A 16,995-nucleotide genomic window follows, 5' to 3' on the forward strand; every position below is an offset into this window, starting at 1 on the left:
AAATGCGTGGTATTTGGATATGGCAAGAGAAAAATCCACATTCAGACATTGACAAAAGACTTTAAGGAATTTATTTCCTGGGTTTGACAATTGTACTCGAAACAAAGGAAAAGAACTCAGTGTTTTTCCAAAACTAAGTTGGTGATAAATGAAAAATGTCTTTTTTGCCATTTGCTGCGCAGTATTTACTAGAGAGCTAACAGTACAGTTATGCAGATTATACTTTTCATAACAAATTCATATTTTACTGTGGGCATTAAAACGCTGTTGTACAAGTTACTTCATGTCAACGCTAGAAAACACTTGTAATTTCACAAATAAATGTATACAGAATTAAAAAAAAACAACTTATGAACGGATTTAATTTTAATAACAGCACAAAGGACAAATTTGAACATTTTTTACATAGTCGCGTTTGTCGGCCTCGTCTCTTCAAAGTAAACTATCAAACTTATGATTTGTTAGGTTTGCAGCTCATGCTCATGTTCATCAACACAACATCACTGACGATAAACAGCAGAAATAAAATACAACAGTTTTTTTGTATTTTGCCATCAAGTCTCGCACTTCATGATCTCTCGGAGGCAGATGGTGGCGTAACAGGAGGAGTCTAGGTCAAAGTTCAAGCTGAGTGCGAGAGACTCCGGGTCCGATTCCTGCTTCTTTGCGCCATGGCCGCAGGCGGCTCTGTGCAGCTGGTAGCTGAGGTTGTGCGGGACGGCCAGCAGGGGGCGGTAGCAGCCCGGAAGGTTCAGTTTGAGGCTGCTGACTCTGAAGCGGCTTTCAGCCAGCCCGTCCCCTGCCAGTCTCTCCTGGTACCAGGCTCTCATTGCGTTTTCTGGATATTTTACGGAGTTTCCTGGCATTGGCAATAACACCTGAGAGGATGCCAAAATATTGATGATGTAATAAATAAATAAAAACTTGATTATTGCATGTGTGCAGCAGTAAAAAGTAAAGCTCAGGAAACGACGTACTTGTTCTAATGCGTAAACTCCTGCTTGCTCCTCGTCACGCGTCACCACATGGATCTGAAGAGACAAAAGGTCATAAAAAGCAAGTGAAATATTTAAGAAGAATGTATGAAAGGGTTGAAAAACCTCCAATGTGGTAATTTATTTTGTGTTTTATTTGGAGAAACAACTTATAAACTGACATGAAAAGAGTTAAATGAGGAACACTTGATCAGCTGAAAGCAGTTAAGGTTCAAGAAAGTCTTTTACTGTTGGGACTTAATGTGAAATCTTTCAAAACGTCCTTGGAAGTTGCTGTTTCTGCTCAATTTCTGATCTTACTTGGGGAGAAATGATCTCTCCAGCGTCCTCGGTTCGGTTTTGTCCCGTTTGCGTCCACACCAGGTCTCCTTGTCGGACACCAAGACCCATAGCGGAGAGCCTGTGTGCCGCCGCGTCGTTCCAAACCCTGATGACCACAAACACGGAACTGCCAAACACCACCAAGAGGATTCCAGTATTTTGGAGTTGTAGTTTTGCCTGAAGCTAACCTGCTACAGTAGGCGTGAGGATAGAACACCCTTATGCTGTGGGGCAGGCTGAGCCACGCCTGGACACAACCATCTGGGCCGGTACCGTAGCGATTCAGGGCGCGGAGCATCAGCCTCTCCCTGGGCTTGGACAGCGGCATGAGTGCCAACGATTCCTTAGGGTTGTCTGTTTGAAGGAAGTGTCTCTTCGCGAGGCTGTGAGGATCATCACTGTCCTCCGGAGAGAAGAACAGACGTACAGCATTGACCTGAAATAATAGAAGAAATGCAAAAAAGCAGTTAGGGATTTTTATTATTTTTATTATTTGTTCTGCTACAGATTACTATAAGTAAGTAAATACTTACTTACTTACAGATTACTATGAGGTGGAACCACTGAGTACCAAGTCCTGAGGTGTTTAAAACCTGACTAGTCACTAACTAGTCTCTTGTAGATTACAACGCTTACACATACATTCTGGACTCATGACAAGCAGTAAAATGGTAATACATAGACAAAAAAAAAAACATGAACTATATATGTATAGTAATAATGAAGTCATATTTTATTTCCTATAATGATGTAATGCAATGAAAATTAAAAGAATAATTAAATACAAAATAAAATCTCAAAACGAAACAGAACTGATAATAAAGAGATGATAAATGACGACATGAAAAGTAATACAAATGACAAAAAAAATAATTAAAATTAATACAATACCACCACTAAATTTAAACTCTTGATATACAGTTTGTTTTAATGGACCGATACATAGTCAAGGATCATTTTCACTCAAGTGTCTCACCATGTCCTCTTTCAGCAGAGCCAATCCTACTCGATCTGACAAAACACTTTGTCCGCTCCCAAACCGCTGTGGCCCATAGTAGTTGACAAAACCTCTCCTCTGCAGAGAGACACAATAAAGATGAACATGGGAGTAGCAAGTGTAGCTACCTACAACAGCTGGCTGCTCTAGTACGTAACATGAAAATGTGTTTTTTAGTATCACAAATTTTCCTCTGACGACATAACTTCAAAAACATTTTATTCAAAAAGGTTTTGTTGATTGCACTTCTTAGTTTATGACAGGGTTTGCTTTTACTCGTAAAACCGCCAAACATATTCTTTGTACGATACACTTGTGTGAATGATGGCAAGATTTAAGCTAAAAGACCTTTACGTTCTCCACAGCTTCCTTCACGAGAGCCGCCAGGCGAGTGTCCCCGTCGGCACCAGAGAGGCTTTCGTCGGAGGCTCCGTGTGGTCTGAGGTTGCGGACCACCAGGTCAAAGTGATTCCCCCGCAGCCGTCCCAGCTTCAGGGGCTCGTTGACCGAGCGGATCTGAGAGAGACGCATCCCTCTCTTCTCAAATTCTGCTGCTTTCTCTTTCAACCTAGAGGGAAAAAAAAAAAAAACATTTACATATGAAGCAGCCGACACAGAACGATTTTTCCAGTAGTCTCTTGATTTTATAGAGGCGACACCGAAATACCGTTGTGGCGAGACCTTCTTGACCACCATGGACTGGTAGGTGACGGCTCTTTTGTCTTTGATGCCGGCGTAGGTGAAGTCTGACGGCAGGACCCCGAGAGTAGCTGCCATGTAGCTGATGGCTTCCAGTGTCTCCAGGTTCTCCTTACGTAGGGTGAAAGCTGTGTAGCATATTAGTGGAACATTTCAACCAACTAGCAATGTGCTGGAGCAAAACTCTATGCTTCGTAGACTTAAAATACTACATGCAGCCTCTCAATGTGAAAGATTCCACAGCCCGTGTTAAAGTTTTCAGAGGCACTGTGGCGCGAGGGTGAAAAAAGCAAGCTCAAATTAAAAATTAAGAATAATCCTGACCTCGATACTGATAACAACACATAGGTGATGCCCAAAACCCAGATCTTACCACTATAAATATCTTCTTCCTTGCGTTCTTCCGCTGTCCTCTTCTTCGGCTTGCCGTGCTCTCTCAGTCTCACTGAGATCGACGTCCTCCCTTGGCTGCTGAAGCTTTTTGTCTCCACCAGCTTCCCGAACCTTCTGTTCAGAAAGTGGTGCACTGCAGTCCTGTGCTCCTTGCTGTCGTCCGGACCAAAAGTGTAGGACGACCCTCGCACCTTGGCGTCGATGAACCTGAAGAAGTCCTCTGCCTCCTCTTCTCTGACCAGTCGGGCCAGCTCCCTGTAGTCGGGGTCTTCCCTCACCCTGATCTCGGGCTGGATGGTGACGGTCAAGAGGAAGGGGAAGCGGTGCCGGACAGCTCGGTGGACGTTGGCTCTCTGGTGTTTGTCGGAGAAGGAGCCCAGGGAGAGCTCCGGACCGGATGGCCGTTTTTCTCTTAGGGTCATCACAAACTGCTCCAGGTCTTCACTCACAGATGGGCCTAAAATAACATCTAAATCAAAGCTTCCCAAGGCAGGAAGTGGGGTGTCTGAACCAGACCCCCAGTCTGATGAAACATCAGCATCTTGCGAGCCTGAACAGTAAAGATTCTCCTTTAACTCTGTGTTTGTCTGGTTTTCCTCTGAGGAGGTGCAGCCAGCTGTCTGCACGGCTTGTGCTGTTTTGACCTTCTGTCCATTAATGTCGATCTCGGTGACAACAAAGTCCTCGATGAAGGTTTTGATGCTTCCAACGAAGCCTTCATGTTTTGAGATGAAGTATGCAGGAACATTTACAGGCTCATCGCCCTTCATTATCACCTTTAAAAAAAAACATATTTAGTTATTGATCATAAATCAACTATCAGGATTATAAAATAGAATTACTTTTATACTCATAAATTAGGAGCACAATTCATATAAAAACTTTAAAAAGCTGAACAAATATCCATGATCAAAAACATTTTTTTTTTGCTTTCAGTGACAATGCTATTTCTAATAACTTGATCGACCAATCGGACAAAATTGCATTGATAAGCATCACAAATACACTTAACATCTAGAATTATCTTAACAAAGAAATCAGACCTACCTTTACTGGTGACTCCGTCATTCCCTAAAAACAAAGGTCTGTGCGGCTTATCTGACCCTCTTCAAATTAAACTGTAAATGTATCATGACTTTATTTAAATCATTCCACTATTTGTTTACGGAACGGTGCCGCAAGCACCGTGTAAACCAGCAGTTTGTAAACACGGCCACGCCGTGACACTATCCAGGTCTACTTCCGTACCACGTGACAGTCATGTGACGTTTCTTAAAGGGAGAGCGTTTGCGTTATTTTTTTAGATATATATATATATATAAACGATGACGGCAAACACATGCACACGTCAAATCTGCGCTGTGAGACAAAAAGTAAAAAAAAAAAAAAAGATTTTTATTGCTTTATACTAAATTTGTGTTGACTGCAACTTAAAAGGCAATGGATTTGATTTTTTTCCCCCCACCAATTACAACTTTTATTGTTGTTCGTCATTTTGACTGATTCCGTAATATTTTATTTTAAACCGACAAAGAACGATTTTCCAGCAGTCTCCATTTTTACACCGTCCACTTTTACACTGACTACTCTACTGCATTTAATTTTTTATGTGGTTTTATTCATATTACAACTTAAACAGAGAATCAAATCCCACATTAATTAAGCTCAGCTTTTTTGCTGCAGTAATAATTAAAAAAACAAAAACACTGACAGAACAATGACATTAAATGAGTCCACTTAAATTAGGAGAGCTTCACCTGCTGATGTCTGAACGCGTAGTGTCACAACTTCCTCTTGGTTCTCATCTAGAGGAAAAATCTGCACTAAAGTTTAGATCAGACCCCCCAAAAGATGTTTCTTTTCAAATCTGCAGTCATTTTCTTTGTTTTGTTCACGTTCGAAATAAGATGATTGTTCCCCCACCATGACACAAAGCGGTCCACAAGCTCTCGGTACTACTACTCAGCTTCTTGTTCATCTCTGATGCGCCCGAGCTGCAGGGTCATCGGAGTATTTCTGCCAAGCTTCACATAATTTAAAGGAAGGATCACTGGAGAAATTTAGAGTGTTTTTCACAATGGAAATCAGAAGATGAAATAGTTATCAAAAAAACAATGCCAAAGAAACTTTTAAATATCTTCAGAAAACAACCCCTGACCAGAAGTTGCAGAGTAAAATACTGTGTCCTCAATATATTACATTTTGTTTGCATTATTAGCTTAACTCAAATTATTCAAGTTGTCTGAAGTACAGAAAGCGTAGTGGAACATTAGGGTAGCTGAAAGAGCTTCAAACACCAATAGAACTCCTATTCATTCTGCACCACACAATTCCTTCAAGAGAAAAACATTTGATGTATGCCAAGATTTTGTTGATGTTCAGTAAATGAAGCGGTGTGAGTCATGAAGAAAACAGTCATGTCTTTCTGTGCAGTATTCGAAAAACATCAGTCTTCCCGGATGTTCGCCATCTGTGTTGAGCTCCAGAGAAATCTTCCGACAGAGAACTCTCAGAGGTTATAGCACTGATGCTCTCGTTCTAAATGGGGCAGAGTATTTTGCAATAAGAAAACACCATGACTTCCTTTCAGTCTCCTCCCACTGGCCCAGCCCAATATTCCTCCAACAAGAACAAACTGTCCGAGTGGAAGTTGGGCGTATTTCGAACTCTCTTTTGGAAGGTGAGGTTGCAAAAGGAAGATGGGGAAAGTCAACGTTTGGTTGAAACGAAGTTACGTCTGCACGATAGGTGTGATAGCAGTAAGTGTTTTCGATTTACTAACAATGTTTTTCTTTGCTGACAAAAGGTATTGCAGGACTCAGTGGAGTCAGTATTTTTTATTTTATTATTTGGATTTTGAATTTACTTGGATTATGTATGCAGCAGGCATATCTTTTTATCTGATCTTGAAATTTGATGATGTAAAACACTTCAAAGAGACAAAAAAGCAGAAACAAAAGAAATATGTGAAGAGTAAAATGAATCATGTCTCCCAACACAATTCATTCCTATTCTTGTGTGTGTGTGTGTGTGTGTGTGTGTGTGTGTGTGTGTGTGTGCGTGTGTGCGTGTGTGTTGTTGCTATTATAGGTAACTGCTGTCTTCACCTTGGGAATAGCTCTCTTTGGTCATGGAATTATTCTGTACGAGGAGGTAACACGCATGCAGAAAATCAAACAAATTTGAAGCTAAATTTGTTTTTTATGTCTTAAAATTAATGCGTGAATAATCTGACGTGAAGCTAGCAACAAATTCTAACTTGTGCTAATTTCACCTTTTAACAATTGGCTGTTTTATTGCACCTTGTGGCGGCGTTGGATTATTTGAATTCTCGGTCAGAACAACAAGAAGGCCTTCGCCTGATATTGGAGATTGCAGAACACTCCTATAGGTCCGATATCTAATATGGTTATGCATGTAAAACATACTGAAAGTCGCTGATGTAAACTATTGCCATTTCCACCTGTCAACATGTTCCGTAAGTGTTCCGAAACCTAAAAGGAAAAGAAACACATTATCAACATGATTGGCGGATAAAAGTTGGTACAACAGTTAGAAAATCCTTTTGATTTTCTTGAGGTACTAAATCGAATGCATCATCAGTGCGCAAAAAGGAGATTTTCCACTGTTCAGAATACGTCGACATGTTTCATCTACAGGATGACCATGCTTTGATGGGGATATATTGCTTCTATGGGTTTTCCGTCATCACTCTCCTCTTTGCCATCATTGGTTGGTTTGGTGTCTGGAAGGAGAAAAAGTGGGCTCTGATAGTGGTAGGTAAGACACACAGGAAAAAAAAAAAACGAATGCTTTTTAGTGAAGACAACAATCTTCCATTATCTAATGCCAGTGTGTGTTTGCCAGTTTGCAGTTGGAATGATCCTGGGATGTCTGTTCTTTATCTTTCTTGAAATATCCCTTCCATTTGCACAGAAAGAGGTACTGCCATCTGCATTCTCAATTTGAAGCTTCGTCTGCTATCTAGTCAGTAGTAAATCGCAGTACGACTCTTGAGTGTGACTCGATAACTATCGACCTCTCTTATTTTAATCCTGTTTTTTTTATGTTGACTAGATGGAACTTTCACTGAAGAATAACTACCTCAGCATGTTGCCTCTCTCAAATGTCAGTGAGAGCGAATTATTGGAATTCAACCATACACAGAGTGAGGTAAGTAGCCTATTCGTCACCAAGTAAATGTCTGTAGAGTTGCCAAGAATTTCACTGAGTCATTGGTAATTTTCAATTGTTCTTTTTGTTTGATATCTTTATTGGTTGGAATTGTAACACCTATTAATAATGTCTAATTAGACAGAATTCACTCCACTGCTATGGTTGCAGTGTTTCCTCTTCATTACAAAATACAAATGGTATTAAATCAATCTCTTTCTTCAAAAGTATACAAATACCCCAAAATGACGCATTTCTGCACATTTATTAAAAATAGAAACCCAAGAAATCACATTCATGTGCAAGTATTCACACCCTTTGCGTACTTTTTAGAGAAAAGTGTAGTAGGATGTATGTAGTATATACATCATATATTTCACTGATAAATGGGGCTTAGGCATTGTATGAAAACCTGCTTGCTGTTTCTGGGGCTTTAAGATAACAAAGCTCTTCACCATGAGTTAACATGTTTAGTTACATTTTCTAAAATTGAAGAGAATAATATATCTTTTTCTTTACTTTCTTCTCAGTTTCGCTGTTGTGGCATCACAAGTCACGAGGACTGGGAAAACAACATTCCCGAATCGTGCCAGTGTGATATAGACTCCTCTGACGATTGTGTGAGTGTTTGTCTGTCCCAAGTCCTTTTTGTAGGGAATGGATTTCTCTATCAGCGTTAAAAGAAAACGGTCTGTATTCCTTTAGGCAGCAAAAAAATAAAAAAAAAACAGCTTGGAAATGGCAGCTTTGGCTGGTTAGCAAGAATTTACATCCCAGTTTCCACTGATTTGAAGAACTTAAAACATAGATTGTTCATCTTTTACAGGAACTGTTGATTGAGAAACATGCAGTTAGATGAATCAGTTTGGTATTTCTTGGTCCACTAGCTTTGTCCTTATGATGTACCATCTATTTGTTGTCAGATTCTTTCTGTCAGAATATAATTTTTGTTCACCTTACAGTTGCACTACTTATGTCTAACGCATGGTAAGATTTCGAACTGTCATAAGAAATAATTCACCTGATCATTCATGTCTCTGTGTTGTAGATAGATACTTATGGACCTATGCACAATGATTCAGGACTGAATGTTTTGGATGTCAAGCCCATCAGGATTTTTGCCAAGGTACCAATCAAAATCTTTGCATGCTGTATTTCCAAGTTATGGTTTCTGTATATTCAGGAGTAAGAAGAACCTGGTTTCAGGATTCAGTTTCTTTCTTCTTTTTTTTTATTTTTTTATTTTTTTTTACCAGTAATTCATGAGATTTTCTTACAAGTCATACGTTAAGGCTTCAACTCTTCCATCCTCTAAAAGCTACATGACAAGTTGTACTGACCAATCTTTTCTCATTCCCAGCCATGCATTCAAGCCTTAATTCAATTTGAGATGCGCTATTTTTCCACATTACTTGGCATAATGTTGGCAAAAACATTGTTGTGGGTAAGTACTATGCTCATTTTCATTTCTGCATGATGTACATCTGTATACAGAAGAAATTGTTGCTAGTCATGTAGGCTTTAACAAATAGATATTTTGTTTTGCTGCCCCCTTCTGCTACTTTCAAAAATTGCAAAGACTAGTAAATAAAAAGCGCCACAAAGTAAAGAACTGTCTTTCTTTCATGTTTCCATAGATACTATCAGTCGGGCTGTGTATTGCGATTCTGTGTCAGCTGAATAAAAAGGTGGAAACTCCAAAAGTGGTCTACAGTCGAGAGGCCAAAGCAGGGAATTATGAAATCCTCAGCGATGCTCAGGAACCGTCTTTGAAAACCGAATGATTTTGTTTTTCTTTTGCGATTCCCAAATATTGGGACAAAAATGTCAGCATCAAGCGATGCTATTTTATAATCAAACGTGTTATAAATATTACGCATATACACCCTGTGGGGAGACTTCTGGAAACCGTCTTTGCGTTTAGAGTGGCTTAGGCTGTACTTTTTAATTTTTATTTTTTTGTTGATGTTGTCTTTAACTTACAGGTGACTCTCATTAAAAGTGAATATCATGAAAAAGTAGGAATTTGTACGTCTAATTTCATCACACAGTTGGGCGATACACTGTGATGTATTTGGATCTATGTGTGCTCATTTTGATGCTTATGCGTAACATAAGTGAAAACCAAATTCAAATCATAAAAAATACACGAAGCATAAAAAAAACAAAAAAAAAAACTGCAGAAATATTGGTTGGATGAAAGTTCTATGTTCAGGACTGTTTCCTCCACTGACCACTAGGGGTCCTCATACTGGAGGACCGCCTTTGTTGTTTGGAAAATGTCACACTGTGTGTGTGTGTGTGTGTGTGTGTGTGTGTGTGTGTGTGTGTGTGTGTGTGTGTCTCAATAAAACAACTTTTAAATATTTTAACTGAGCCATACATATTACATATATATTGTTCCTCTGAAATTTAAATACAACAAAATATACAATGTTAGAAGCATGATTTTTTTTCATAACTGATTGTGACTCCATTTTTTTATCTCCTTTTTCTTGCTTTTATAACATTGAATTAAAAAAAATCACACCATTTATTTTGTGAATACATGTTTTTCCTATATATATATATATATATATATATATATATATATATATATATATATATATATATAATTATGTGTAATGCTACCAAGCCACCCCATTGTGAAAAAGTTGTAATAAATCACACCACAACAAATTTTTAAGCGAAAATCAAAAATCACATTTTTATTCCTACTGTTTACAGAACATTATTTAAGGTTCACATTGTAAATAATAATAATCATCATAATAATAAACAGTGACTGCATAAATAAGATTGCCATAACTTTAAACAATGTACTGCATATCAGGCATTTATGGTTTAAGTGCACAGGTAGACAAATTTCATTTCAAAATGTATAACCAAGGAGATTCTCTCACTGCAGGTAGTTCATGCAGAAAAAAATCAATATTAATGGTGGTGAATCGTTCAAATGTTTTCAGTGGAATTTCTGCTAGAAAGCTGATGACTTATTTCCCAACAATCATATCTCTAGACCTCTATGCAGTTCAGCATTTTGTTTTTTTCCAAATCAAAAGACGGTCTAACTGCATTTCAATGTGCAACAAAAACCAAGACATCTCTTCAATCATGTTAATCTGATCAAATATCATTCACCCATTTAATGTGCTTTTTCAAAACAAACAAAAAAGAAACTGCAATGACAACATTTAAGTTATATACAATGTGCATAACAAGAAGTCAAGACATTCAATGAGAAATGTGACTCATTCTGTTGGTCTAACCTGATTATATATGCAAGAAATACTTGATTATATTCAATAGAAGCATTTGTAAACACTGTTTTTTTTTTAAAAAAAAAGGTGCTGAAAGAAGCTTATAAATATTAATATTTTCCAATGATTATTGTTCACTCTAATGCAGTTTCATATGTGCTTAAGTGACAAAAGAAATCATCTTTTTCATAACTGATTGTATTGCAGATGACATGTTAAGTTAGAGTCCATTTTTAATCACAAACAGTGAAACAAATGGGGAAAGAAAAGACAAAAAGTGCATCGTGTGTGCATGTGGAAGTTCATCTAATTTCTATTTTTAAAAAAAAATTGCATATAATACAAGAACACAATTTTTGGTATACAGTGAGGTTGTTGAAAGCTGCTCAAGATGCACCAATCGGGCTTGGAAAACTAAATAAATAAATACTGCAGTGTTTTTGATAAAATGTTAGATAGCCTCTGAATCAACTGGATTGAGATAATATATTATATAGTAAGTATAGGGTTCCTACACATTTTTAATGGCAAAAAACTATAATTTTCCAGCTCAAATGTCCTTCCTTTTTAGCCCAGTTCTGTGAATATATGAAAAATACCTATATACAGTGGTCAGGTATATACTAAGAACCTAACCCGCACGCAAAAATAAAAGCATTATAAGGAAGAGAAGAAGGAAGCAGCAACACAAAAGGGCATATTTGTGCTTGATTAACACCTTAACCTCACTTCCTGTTTGGCGTATCTACCTATAGCGTAACGGCTTTGAAGAAAGCTTTTCCTTAGAGAGCATTTATGAACATGTTTTAGAGCTATAGATGTTATGAATCAATATATTACAGGATTTCCAAAGGGTTTTCAAGCAGCTAAGTACATTTAAAATACATCTTTCTTCACCAAACATCATTATAACTTGGGAGAGCGCAGAAAACCGCAGTCATAATTTTACAGTTTCGAATCCCAGTTTTTATAACAAGCAGTGTCTACTGCAGTACTGAACCTGTTCAAAACACTGAATTAATCTCGGAAGGTTGGAATACAGAAAATGAGAAAATAATCAATAAATGTCAGACCATTTTTGAACAAATGAAAAAAAAAAAGTAATTATGTGCATATTGAACTTAAAAAAAATATTAAGGAACATCGTTACATTTCCCAAGGGGGGGGGGAAAAGCACCAGAAAAACAACTTACTTGACAAAATATCCTTTGAAAGCACAATCTTCTTTATGATGGAAGCATGTAAAAGTGTGAATATCATGTAAATACAAGTAAAATTGCTTTGTTTTACAGCAGTAAGGCTTCAAACAGTAATATAATAATATTAATCTAACCATGTAGATCACTTTTCAAACATTAGTTACATGCAGTAACATGTATAAAATCATAACATATATTGCTACAGCACATTATAGCCTGGCTATGGTATGCAGCTCCATGTGCCAATTCAAACCACGTACGCTTGCAGGAGTTTGTAAAGTGTGTGTGTGTGTGTGTGTGTGTTTTAAGACGTACTGCTGCCTCTAGAAAGCGCCAGGAACGTATCTGTTGGACTGGAGGAGAGATATAAATTCCTGTTTCCTTTTGATCTGTCCCATCAGCTTGATGCTCATGGCGAGTAAGATGATCTGAGAACGGAAACAGAATGCAAAAAAAAAAAAAAATGCATAAGATTCGAGCAGCTTACTCGCTAAACGCTAAGCGAGGTTAAGTAGAAGGTTGACGTAAATGTGACGAAGCGAAAGCCTCACCCAGAATACTCCGCTCCCAAACTGTATAGCCATCACCAAGGAGAAGGCCAGCTTCAGTTCGGAGAGATAAATCGGCAGGCAAGGCTGCGGGACGAAACAGCACGGCAACATAAAAGGCTCGAAGCAGCAGGCGTAAACAGGGTATTGATCTGGGTGGTGTTAATGTTGTTTTCCACTGTGTCCAATTACACCTACTGAAGTTCACTCGCCGGCTTTATTAGCCGCACCCGACAGAGTGTTTGTCGCACTCAAAAATCTGTTTACAGAGTGACAGCGAAGGTCAGCGGGAAACGGTTTGTTCCTCTTTTTAATCAACAGTCACTTAAATGTCAGAAGAAACGCATAAAGGAGGAGAACTGGATGAGGCCAAAACATCCTGGAATGATAAATTGATCATTTATCTAATCAATAAAAACAAACTGGTTGCTTTTAGGCCTCCTGAGATCATTATTGTCAGTCTTTTTTTGCTTTATTTTGGTGTGGAGCATTGGTACGTCCCGCCTTCTACCGACACATTAAAATTGTTGTAGCGCTGTCACGCGCATCCTTTTGGGCATCGTCGGTACAAAATGGCTTCCGTCTCCGGTTGTATTGAAGATTTTCTGTTTCTGTTATCTAGAAACAGCATTAGATTTAAACTTCTTGTTTTATTTTGTTACAATTTCCCCTCTGTGGAATCAGTTAGAGCTACTTCCTGTTTCATGGGTTTTACACCTGGCTTCAGTTTCTAATCAGCATACCTATAGTGAATTTGCAACCATCATCTCTGGTACTTATTCTTCAGAAATTCAGCTCCACACTGGATTTGTAAGGCTCGATTTATTTATTTATTTTTCGTTCCCCGTGTCATGTTTTCATCACTCGTCCACTTGCAGCCCCATTTGTTAAGACATAAGAGTTGTCGATAGTAACTTCTGGGATAACACCAAACACTTATAGAACTGATGAAGTTATTTATGAGACTGTGTCTGTGACGTGTTTTACCTCTCGATAAACATACTGGTTCTTCGGCGCCCCGATAGTGGCGCTGCCCCGTAGTCGAACCTGGTTGAAAGGCCAAAGATTAACCTTGATTATGAAATGAAAAATGCAAAATTTCAAATCCTCCTTTAGTTGTTTTTCTTATCTTTTTGATTGTGAATCAACAACTCACTGGTGCCACTTTCTTGTAGTTTTTTATGCTGTATAGAGTCTATATTTTCAGGTGTAGTCAAAGTATTTTGTTTTTAGAGCAGTACTATGAAAGAAAGCTGAAAATGTCCTTTTTGTGGTGTAGAAAACTCACCTTAACAAAAAGTTGTAATATTAATTGTTAAAATTCTCAAGCCTAATTCTCTTAGTCTTAATTTTTAATGTTACAACACCAAAAGACCAAAAACAACACGCTTTTGTTTTTGTAACCATATTAATTTTGATTAAAGTACAACATGACGACCAAATTGCATAAAATAATCGTGATTATGTTGCTAATATTTTAAAAGGCAGGGAGTACTCACACATTTTCCTGGATAGTGACAGTTGCAGGAGGCGGGGATGGATGCACCCCAGTCCTTGTACCCTTCAATGAGACCGCAGCATTCCAACTGGAACGGACACAAACCGGATTAAGATTAAACATAAAACAAGAGCCACTTAATCAACAACTTGTGTGAAACATTTAACAAGAAGGCAAAGTTTTAGCAAACTAATAACTCACTTTCTGGGATCTCTAAATGACACAACACCAAGGCTTTCTAACATCAGCATATGAGGTTATATTAAAGTTAAATGAGAAAGTTAGTGAGTGGCTTTTCACCAGGGATGCAGTAAGCTCTTATCACCACTGGGTGGCGATAGCAAAATTATTTAAAGTTCAGCTACTATGTTTAAGTGAGGCTGCTGTTCCTTTAGCTTTGCCTTTAGAAAGAAAGACCTTCAATATCAGTAATCTACACTTAAAATAACTTTCTTTCAAAAACAAAACCAAAACCAGAAGACATTAGTTACTAAAATATTTCTATTTGTTATAGTGACCTGAAAAAGTAAGCAGAATTTACAAGAATCCATTAGATTGATTTATTTTATGTGGGTTGATAATTTTATTAAGAGTTTTCTTGAAAACTATTGATAAATTGTACTCTTAATAAAAGGTAGAGGCATCAGTTTATGTTGAGCTAATGTTCTTATTAGAACTAAGTTTCACAGAAATTTTAAAGAACATATAAAAATATTATTAAACTATAAATTCTCTGGCTTACTTCCTCTTGGATATTATGTAGTAACGTCCTGTTGGCTTTGTTTGGCGCAGTGAGCGGCATCATGGCCAGCAGCTTGGACTCCTCACGCACAACACGCTTCTGAAAACAGACAAAGAGCTCTGAAGAAAATGTTTGCAAAATGTGCAAACGCGTGGGATTTAAACATCGTACCTCGTAAACATCTTGGTAACTCAGTGCCGTTCTGATGATTATTGTTTGACTGGCCGCCGCCATCCCGGCTGCGTACTGCACGCAGACGCACAGGCAGTTAAATACAATAATTATTCCTTCACAAACAGAAACTCAAAAACACACAAGGAGTTTTAAGATTTTTTTTTTTTTTTTTACCAGAATCAAACACCATCGCTTCCCTTTGCAGGCCCCAAACACACCGAGCACAGACAGCAGCAGGCAGCCAACCTCGATCACATACATCATTGCTACAGAAATGCTGGGAATCATCTGAAGAGAAAAATAAAAGTGCATTTCAGTGCCTTCTAAAGTGTTCATACTGCACAAATATGTCACAAAGAAACACTAAATGCCCTTGTTTTCCAAGGAAAATGATGTATGGGTATGAACTGTTTTCACAAATAAGTATTGTGAACCTCAGCTTTGGTTTACGGTCTTTGGTTGTCTTTGGAAATGGGACTTACGGCTTTTGATTAACCATTGCTTTCCTCTTGCCACACTTTAAAATTCTCACTTGGTAGAAAATTAAAACAAGTTGAAAATCTACTACTTCCCTTCTACACGCTACTTCCTGTTAGTCTGTCAGGTAAAAGCCCCTAAAGATGAAGTTTATTATATAAATGTCTACTATTTTTGATCTGAACAGATGCAGAACTAATATAGCATGATAAAGCTTCAGGACCTAACTTTTGAAGACAACTCAACATATTCCTCGCAAATAGTTGAATGACCAGGTTATTCCAGGGGGACAAAATAGAAATATTGCTTCTATTTTGCATTTGGGATTCATTAATAATTCCTCTCCTGCCTTGTTAGCTTTTTTCAGCCCTCGACAAACATATATTTGCTTAAAAGCTGCATATAATTCATATAATTACATCAAAAACATCAGAAGTGTATCTTACCTTGCCAGTTTGTATGAGGTCCCTATGCCAAATAACAGTCATCCTCAACATGAAAAAACACAAAGCCTAGAAAAAAACATAAACATTTATTTAATTAATGAATTGTTTTTGCTTTTAGATCATTTAAAGCAGATTTAATTCAGGTTTTTGACATCTGAAATTATATATCATAGCTTATCTCGTAAATCCTTAAAGGCTATGTTTTCTTGAAGCCACTGCTGTTACTTCTTAAAGGAGCAGTGACTTATTTAGAAAAGAAAGAAAAGCAGTAAAAACCCAACCAATCAAAACATCGACCTGCTTGCATGTAACTCGTGTGACAAGCATTTACCCCCTTTCAAATTTGCAATTTATTCATATAACAGTAGTATTTATGTTAGGCAAAAACATTAACTGACACATTTTAAGAAGATACCAAACAGGCCTGTTCGGGTAAACTCCATTCAGAGCCGCTGGAATGTGCTTACCATATGTACAGCGTTAGCGAAAATAAACGGCCTTTTCAGGCTCGTTTTATCCGCCACCACGACCACTGAGCTCTTCTGCATTCTCGCTGCTGACTCTTCCAGGCTTTAAAACGCCCCTGTTTTTCTTTTTCTTTTTTCTTTTTCCTTTACATAAGAAGAAAACAGAAAGAAGCTTGCCGTGGAGACTGTAAGGGCATCTGTCGTCTGCATCCGCACAGGACGTCACTGTGATGTGCTGGATGCTGGCTCCGTGCTGCCTTCAGGTGGCGTCCGGAAGCGTAGGAAATAAGAAGTCTAGTAGTTATGAACAGCCCGGTTATTATAAAAGCGCATTAGCAAGGCTGTAGCGAGGATTATAGACATGTTAAGTAAGCGAAATCCACTCTTAATTGTTTTTTAAGCTTTAGATATGATTTAATCCTATAAAATATCATTTATCTAAATGTTTTGCCTTCAGAACAGCTTATTCTCCTGAAAGAAAATACCCCAAAACATGGCAAATTGTAAATGATCTGCTCTGGATGTTTCACAAAAATCATGTACTTTATATAAATTAAATGTAATATTGGAACTCCAATCAATTTTATGGCTCTCTTTTCATCCCAG

The 16,995-nt window shown here is 37.9% G+C and overlaps 3 protein-coding genes and 1 long non-coding RNA gene across 6 annotated transcripts; 1 reads left to right on the top strand and 3 right to left on the bottom strand.

The window, feature by feature from the left end:
* Window positions 1-48: 48 nt before the first annotated feature.
* On the bottom strand, window positions 49-4,730 carry pus7l (pseudouridine synthase 7 like). Of its 2 annotated transcripts, none has more exons than XM_015051801.1 (9): window positions 4,453-4,730; window positions 3,386-4,181; window positions 2,981-3,140; window positions 2,668-2,881; window positions 2,293-2,391; window positions 1,505-1,752; window positions 1,296-1,422; window positions 978-1,031; window positions 49-878 (listed from the first exon to the last, which is right to left on the bottom strand). In XM_015051801.1, the coding sequence occupies exons 1-9, from the start codon at window positions 4,471-4,473 to the stop codon at window positions 555-557; spliced, it is 2,043 nt and encodes a 680-aa protein (XP_014907287.1). In that variant the 5' UTR covers window positions 4,474-4,730; the 3' UTR covers window positions 49-554. The 2 variants fall into 2 exon arrangements, with proteins under 2 accessions (XP_014907287.1, XP_014907286.1); XM_015051800.1 differs by having other exon boundaries at window positions 2,662-2,881; window positions 4,453-4,726.
* Window positions 4,731-5,725: 995 nt separating this feature from the next.
* LOC106959313 (CD63 antigen-like) lies at window positions 5,726-11,331 on the top strand. 2 transcript variants are annotated; one of them, XM_015051816.1, is made up of 10 exons: window positions 5,726-5,920; window positions 5,996-6,164; window positions 6,496-6,558; window positions 7,065-7,181; window positions 7,273-7,347; window positions 7,483-7,578; window positions 8,109-8,198; window positions 8,627-8,704; window positions 8,939-9,022; window positions 9,216-9,599. In XM_015051816.1, the coding sequence occupies exons 2-10, from the start codon at window positions 6,105-6,107 to the stop codon at window positions 9,360-9,362; spliced, it is 810 nt and encodes a 269-aa protein (XP_014907302.1). In that variant the 5' UTR covers window positions 5,726-5,920; window positions 5,996-6,104; the 3' UTR covers window positions 9,363-9,599. The 2 variants fall into 2 exon arrangements, 1 of the variants encoding a protein (XP_014907302.1); XR_001427318.1 differs by lacking the exon at window positions 5,726-5,920 and adding an exon at window positions 11,320-11,331 and having other exon boundaries at window positions 6,005-6,164; window positions 9,216-9,438.
* On the bottom strand, window positions 9,500-10,063 carry LOC106959318 (uncharacterized). Its single transcript, XR_001427319.1, has 2 exons — window positions 9,952-10,063; window positions 9,500-9,865 (listed from the first exon to the last, which is right to left on the bottom strand). It is a non-coding gene; the product is annotated as an uncharacterized LOC106959318 (long non-coding RNA).
* LOC106959314 (tetraspanin-8-like) lies at window positions 10,920-16,666 on the bottom strand. The gene is made up of 9 exons (XM_015051817.1): window positions 16,390-16,666; window positions 15,923-15,988; window positions 15,174-15,287; window positions 14,997-15,071; window positions 14,826-14,924; window positions 14,085-14,171; window positions 13,573-13,632; window positions 12,589-12,672; window positions 10,920-12,465 (listed from the first exon to the last, which is right to left on the bottom strand). Exons 1-9 carry the CDS (start codon window positions 16,468-16,470, stop codon window positions 12,361-12,363), a joined length of 771 nt encoding a protein of 256 aa, XP_014907303.1. The 5' UTR covers window positions 16,471-16,666; the 3' UTR covers window positions 10,920-12,360.
* Between the last annotated feature and the right edge of the window lie 329 nt (window positions 16,667-16,995).

This window comes from Poecilia latipinna, unplaced genomic scaffold, assembly GCF_001443285.1.
Source record: "Poecilia latipinna isolate Pla-1442-1.1 unplaced genomic scaffold, P_latipinna-1.0 Scaffold1067, whole genome shotgun sequence".
Classification (NCBI taxonomy): domain Eukaryota; kingdom Metazoa; phylum Chordata; class Actinopteri; order Cyprinodontiformes; family Poeciliidae; genus Poecilia; species Poecilia latipinna.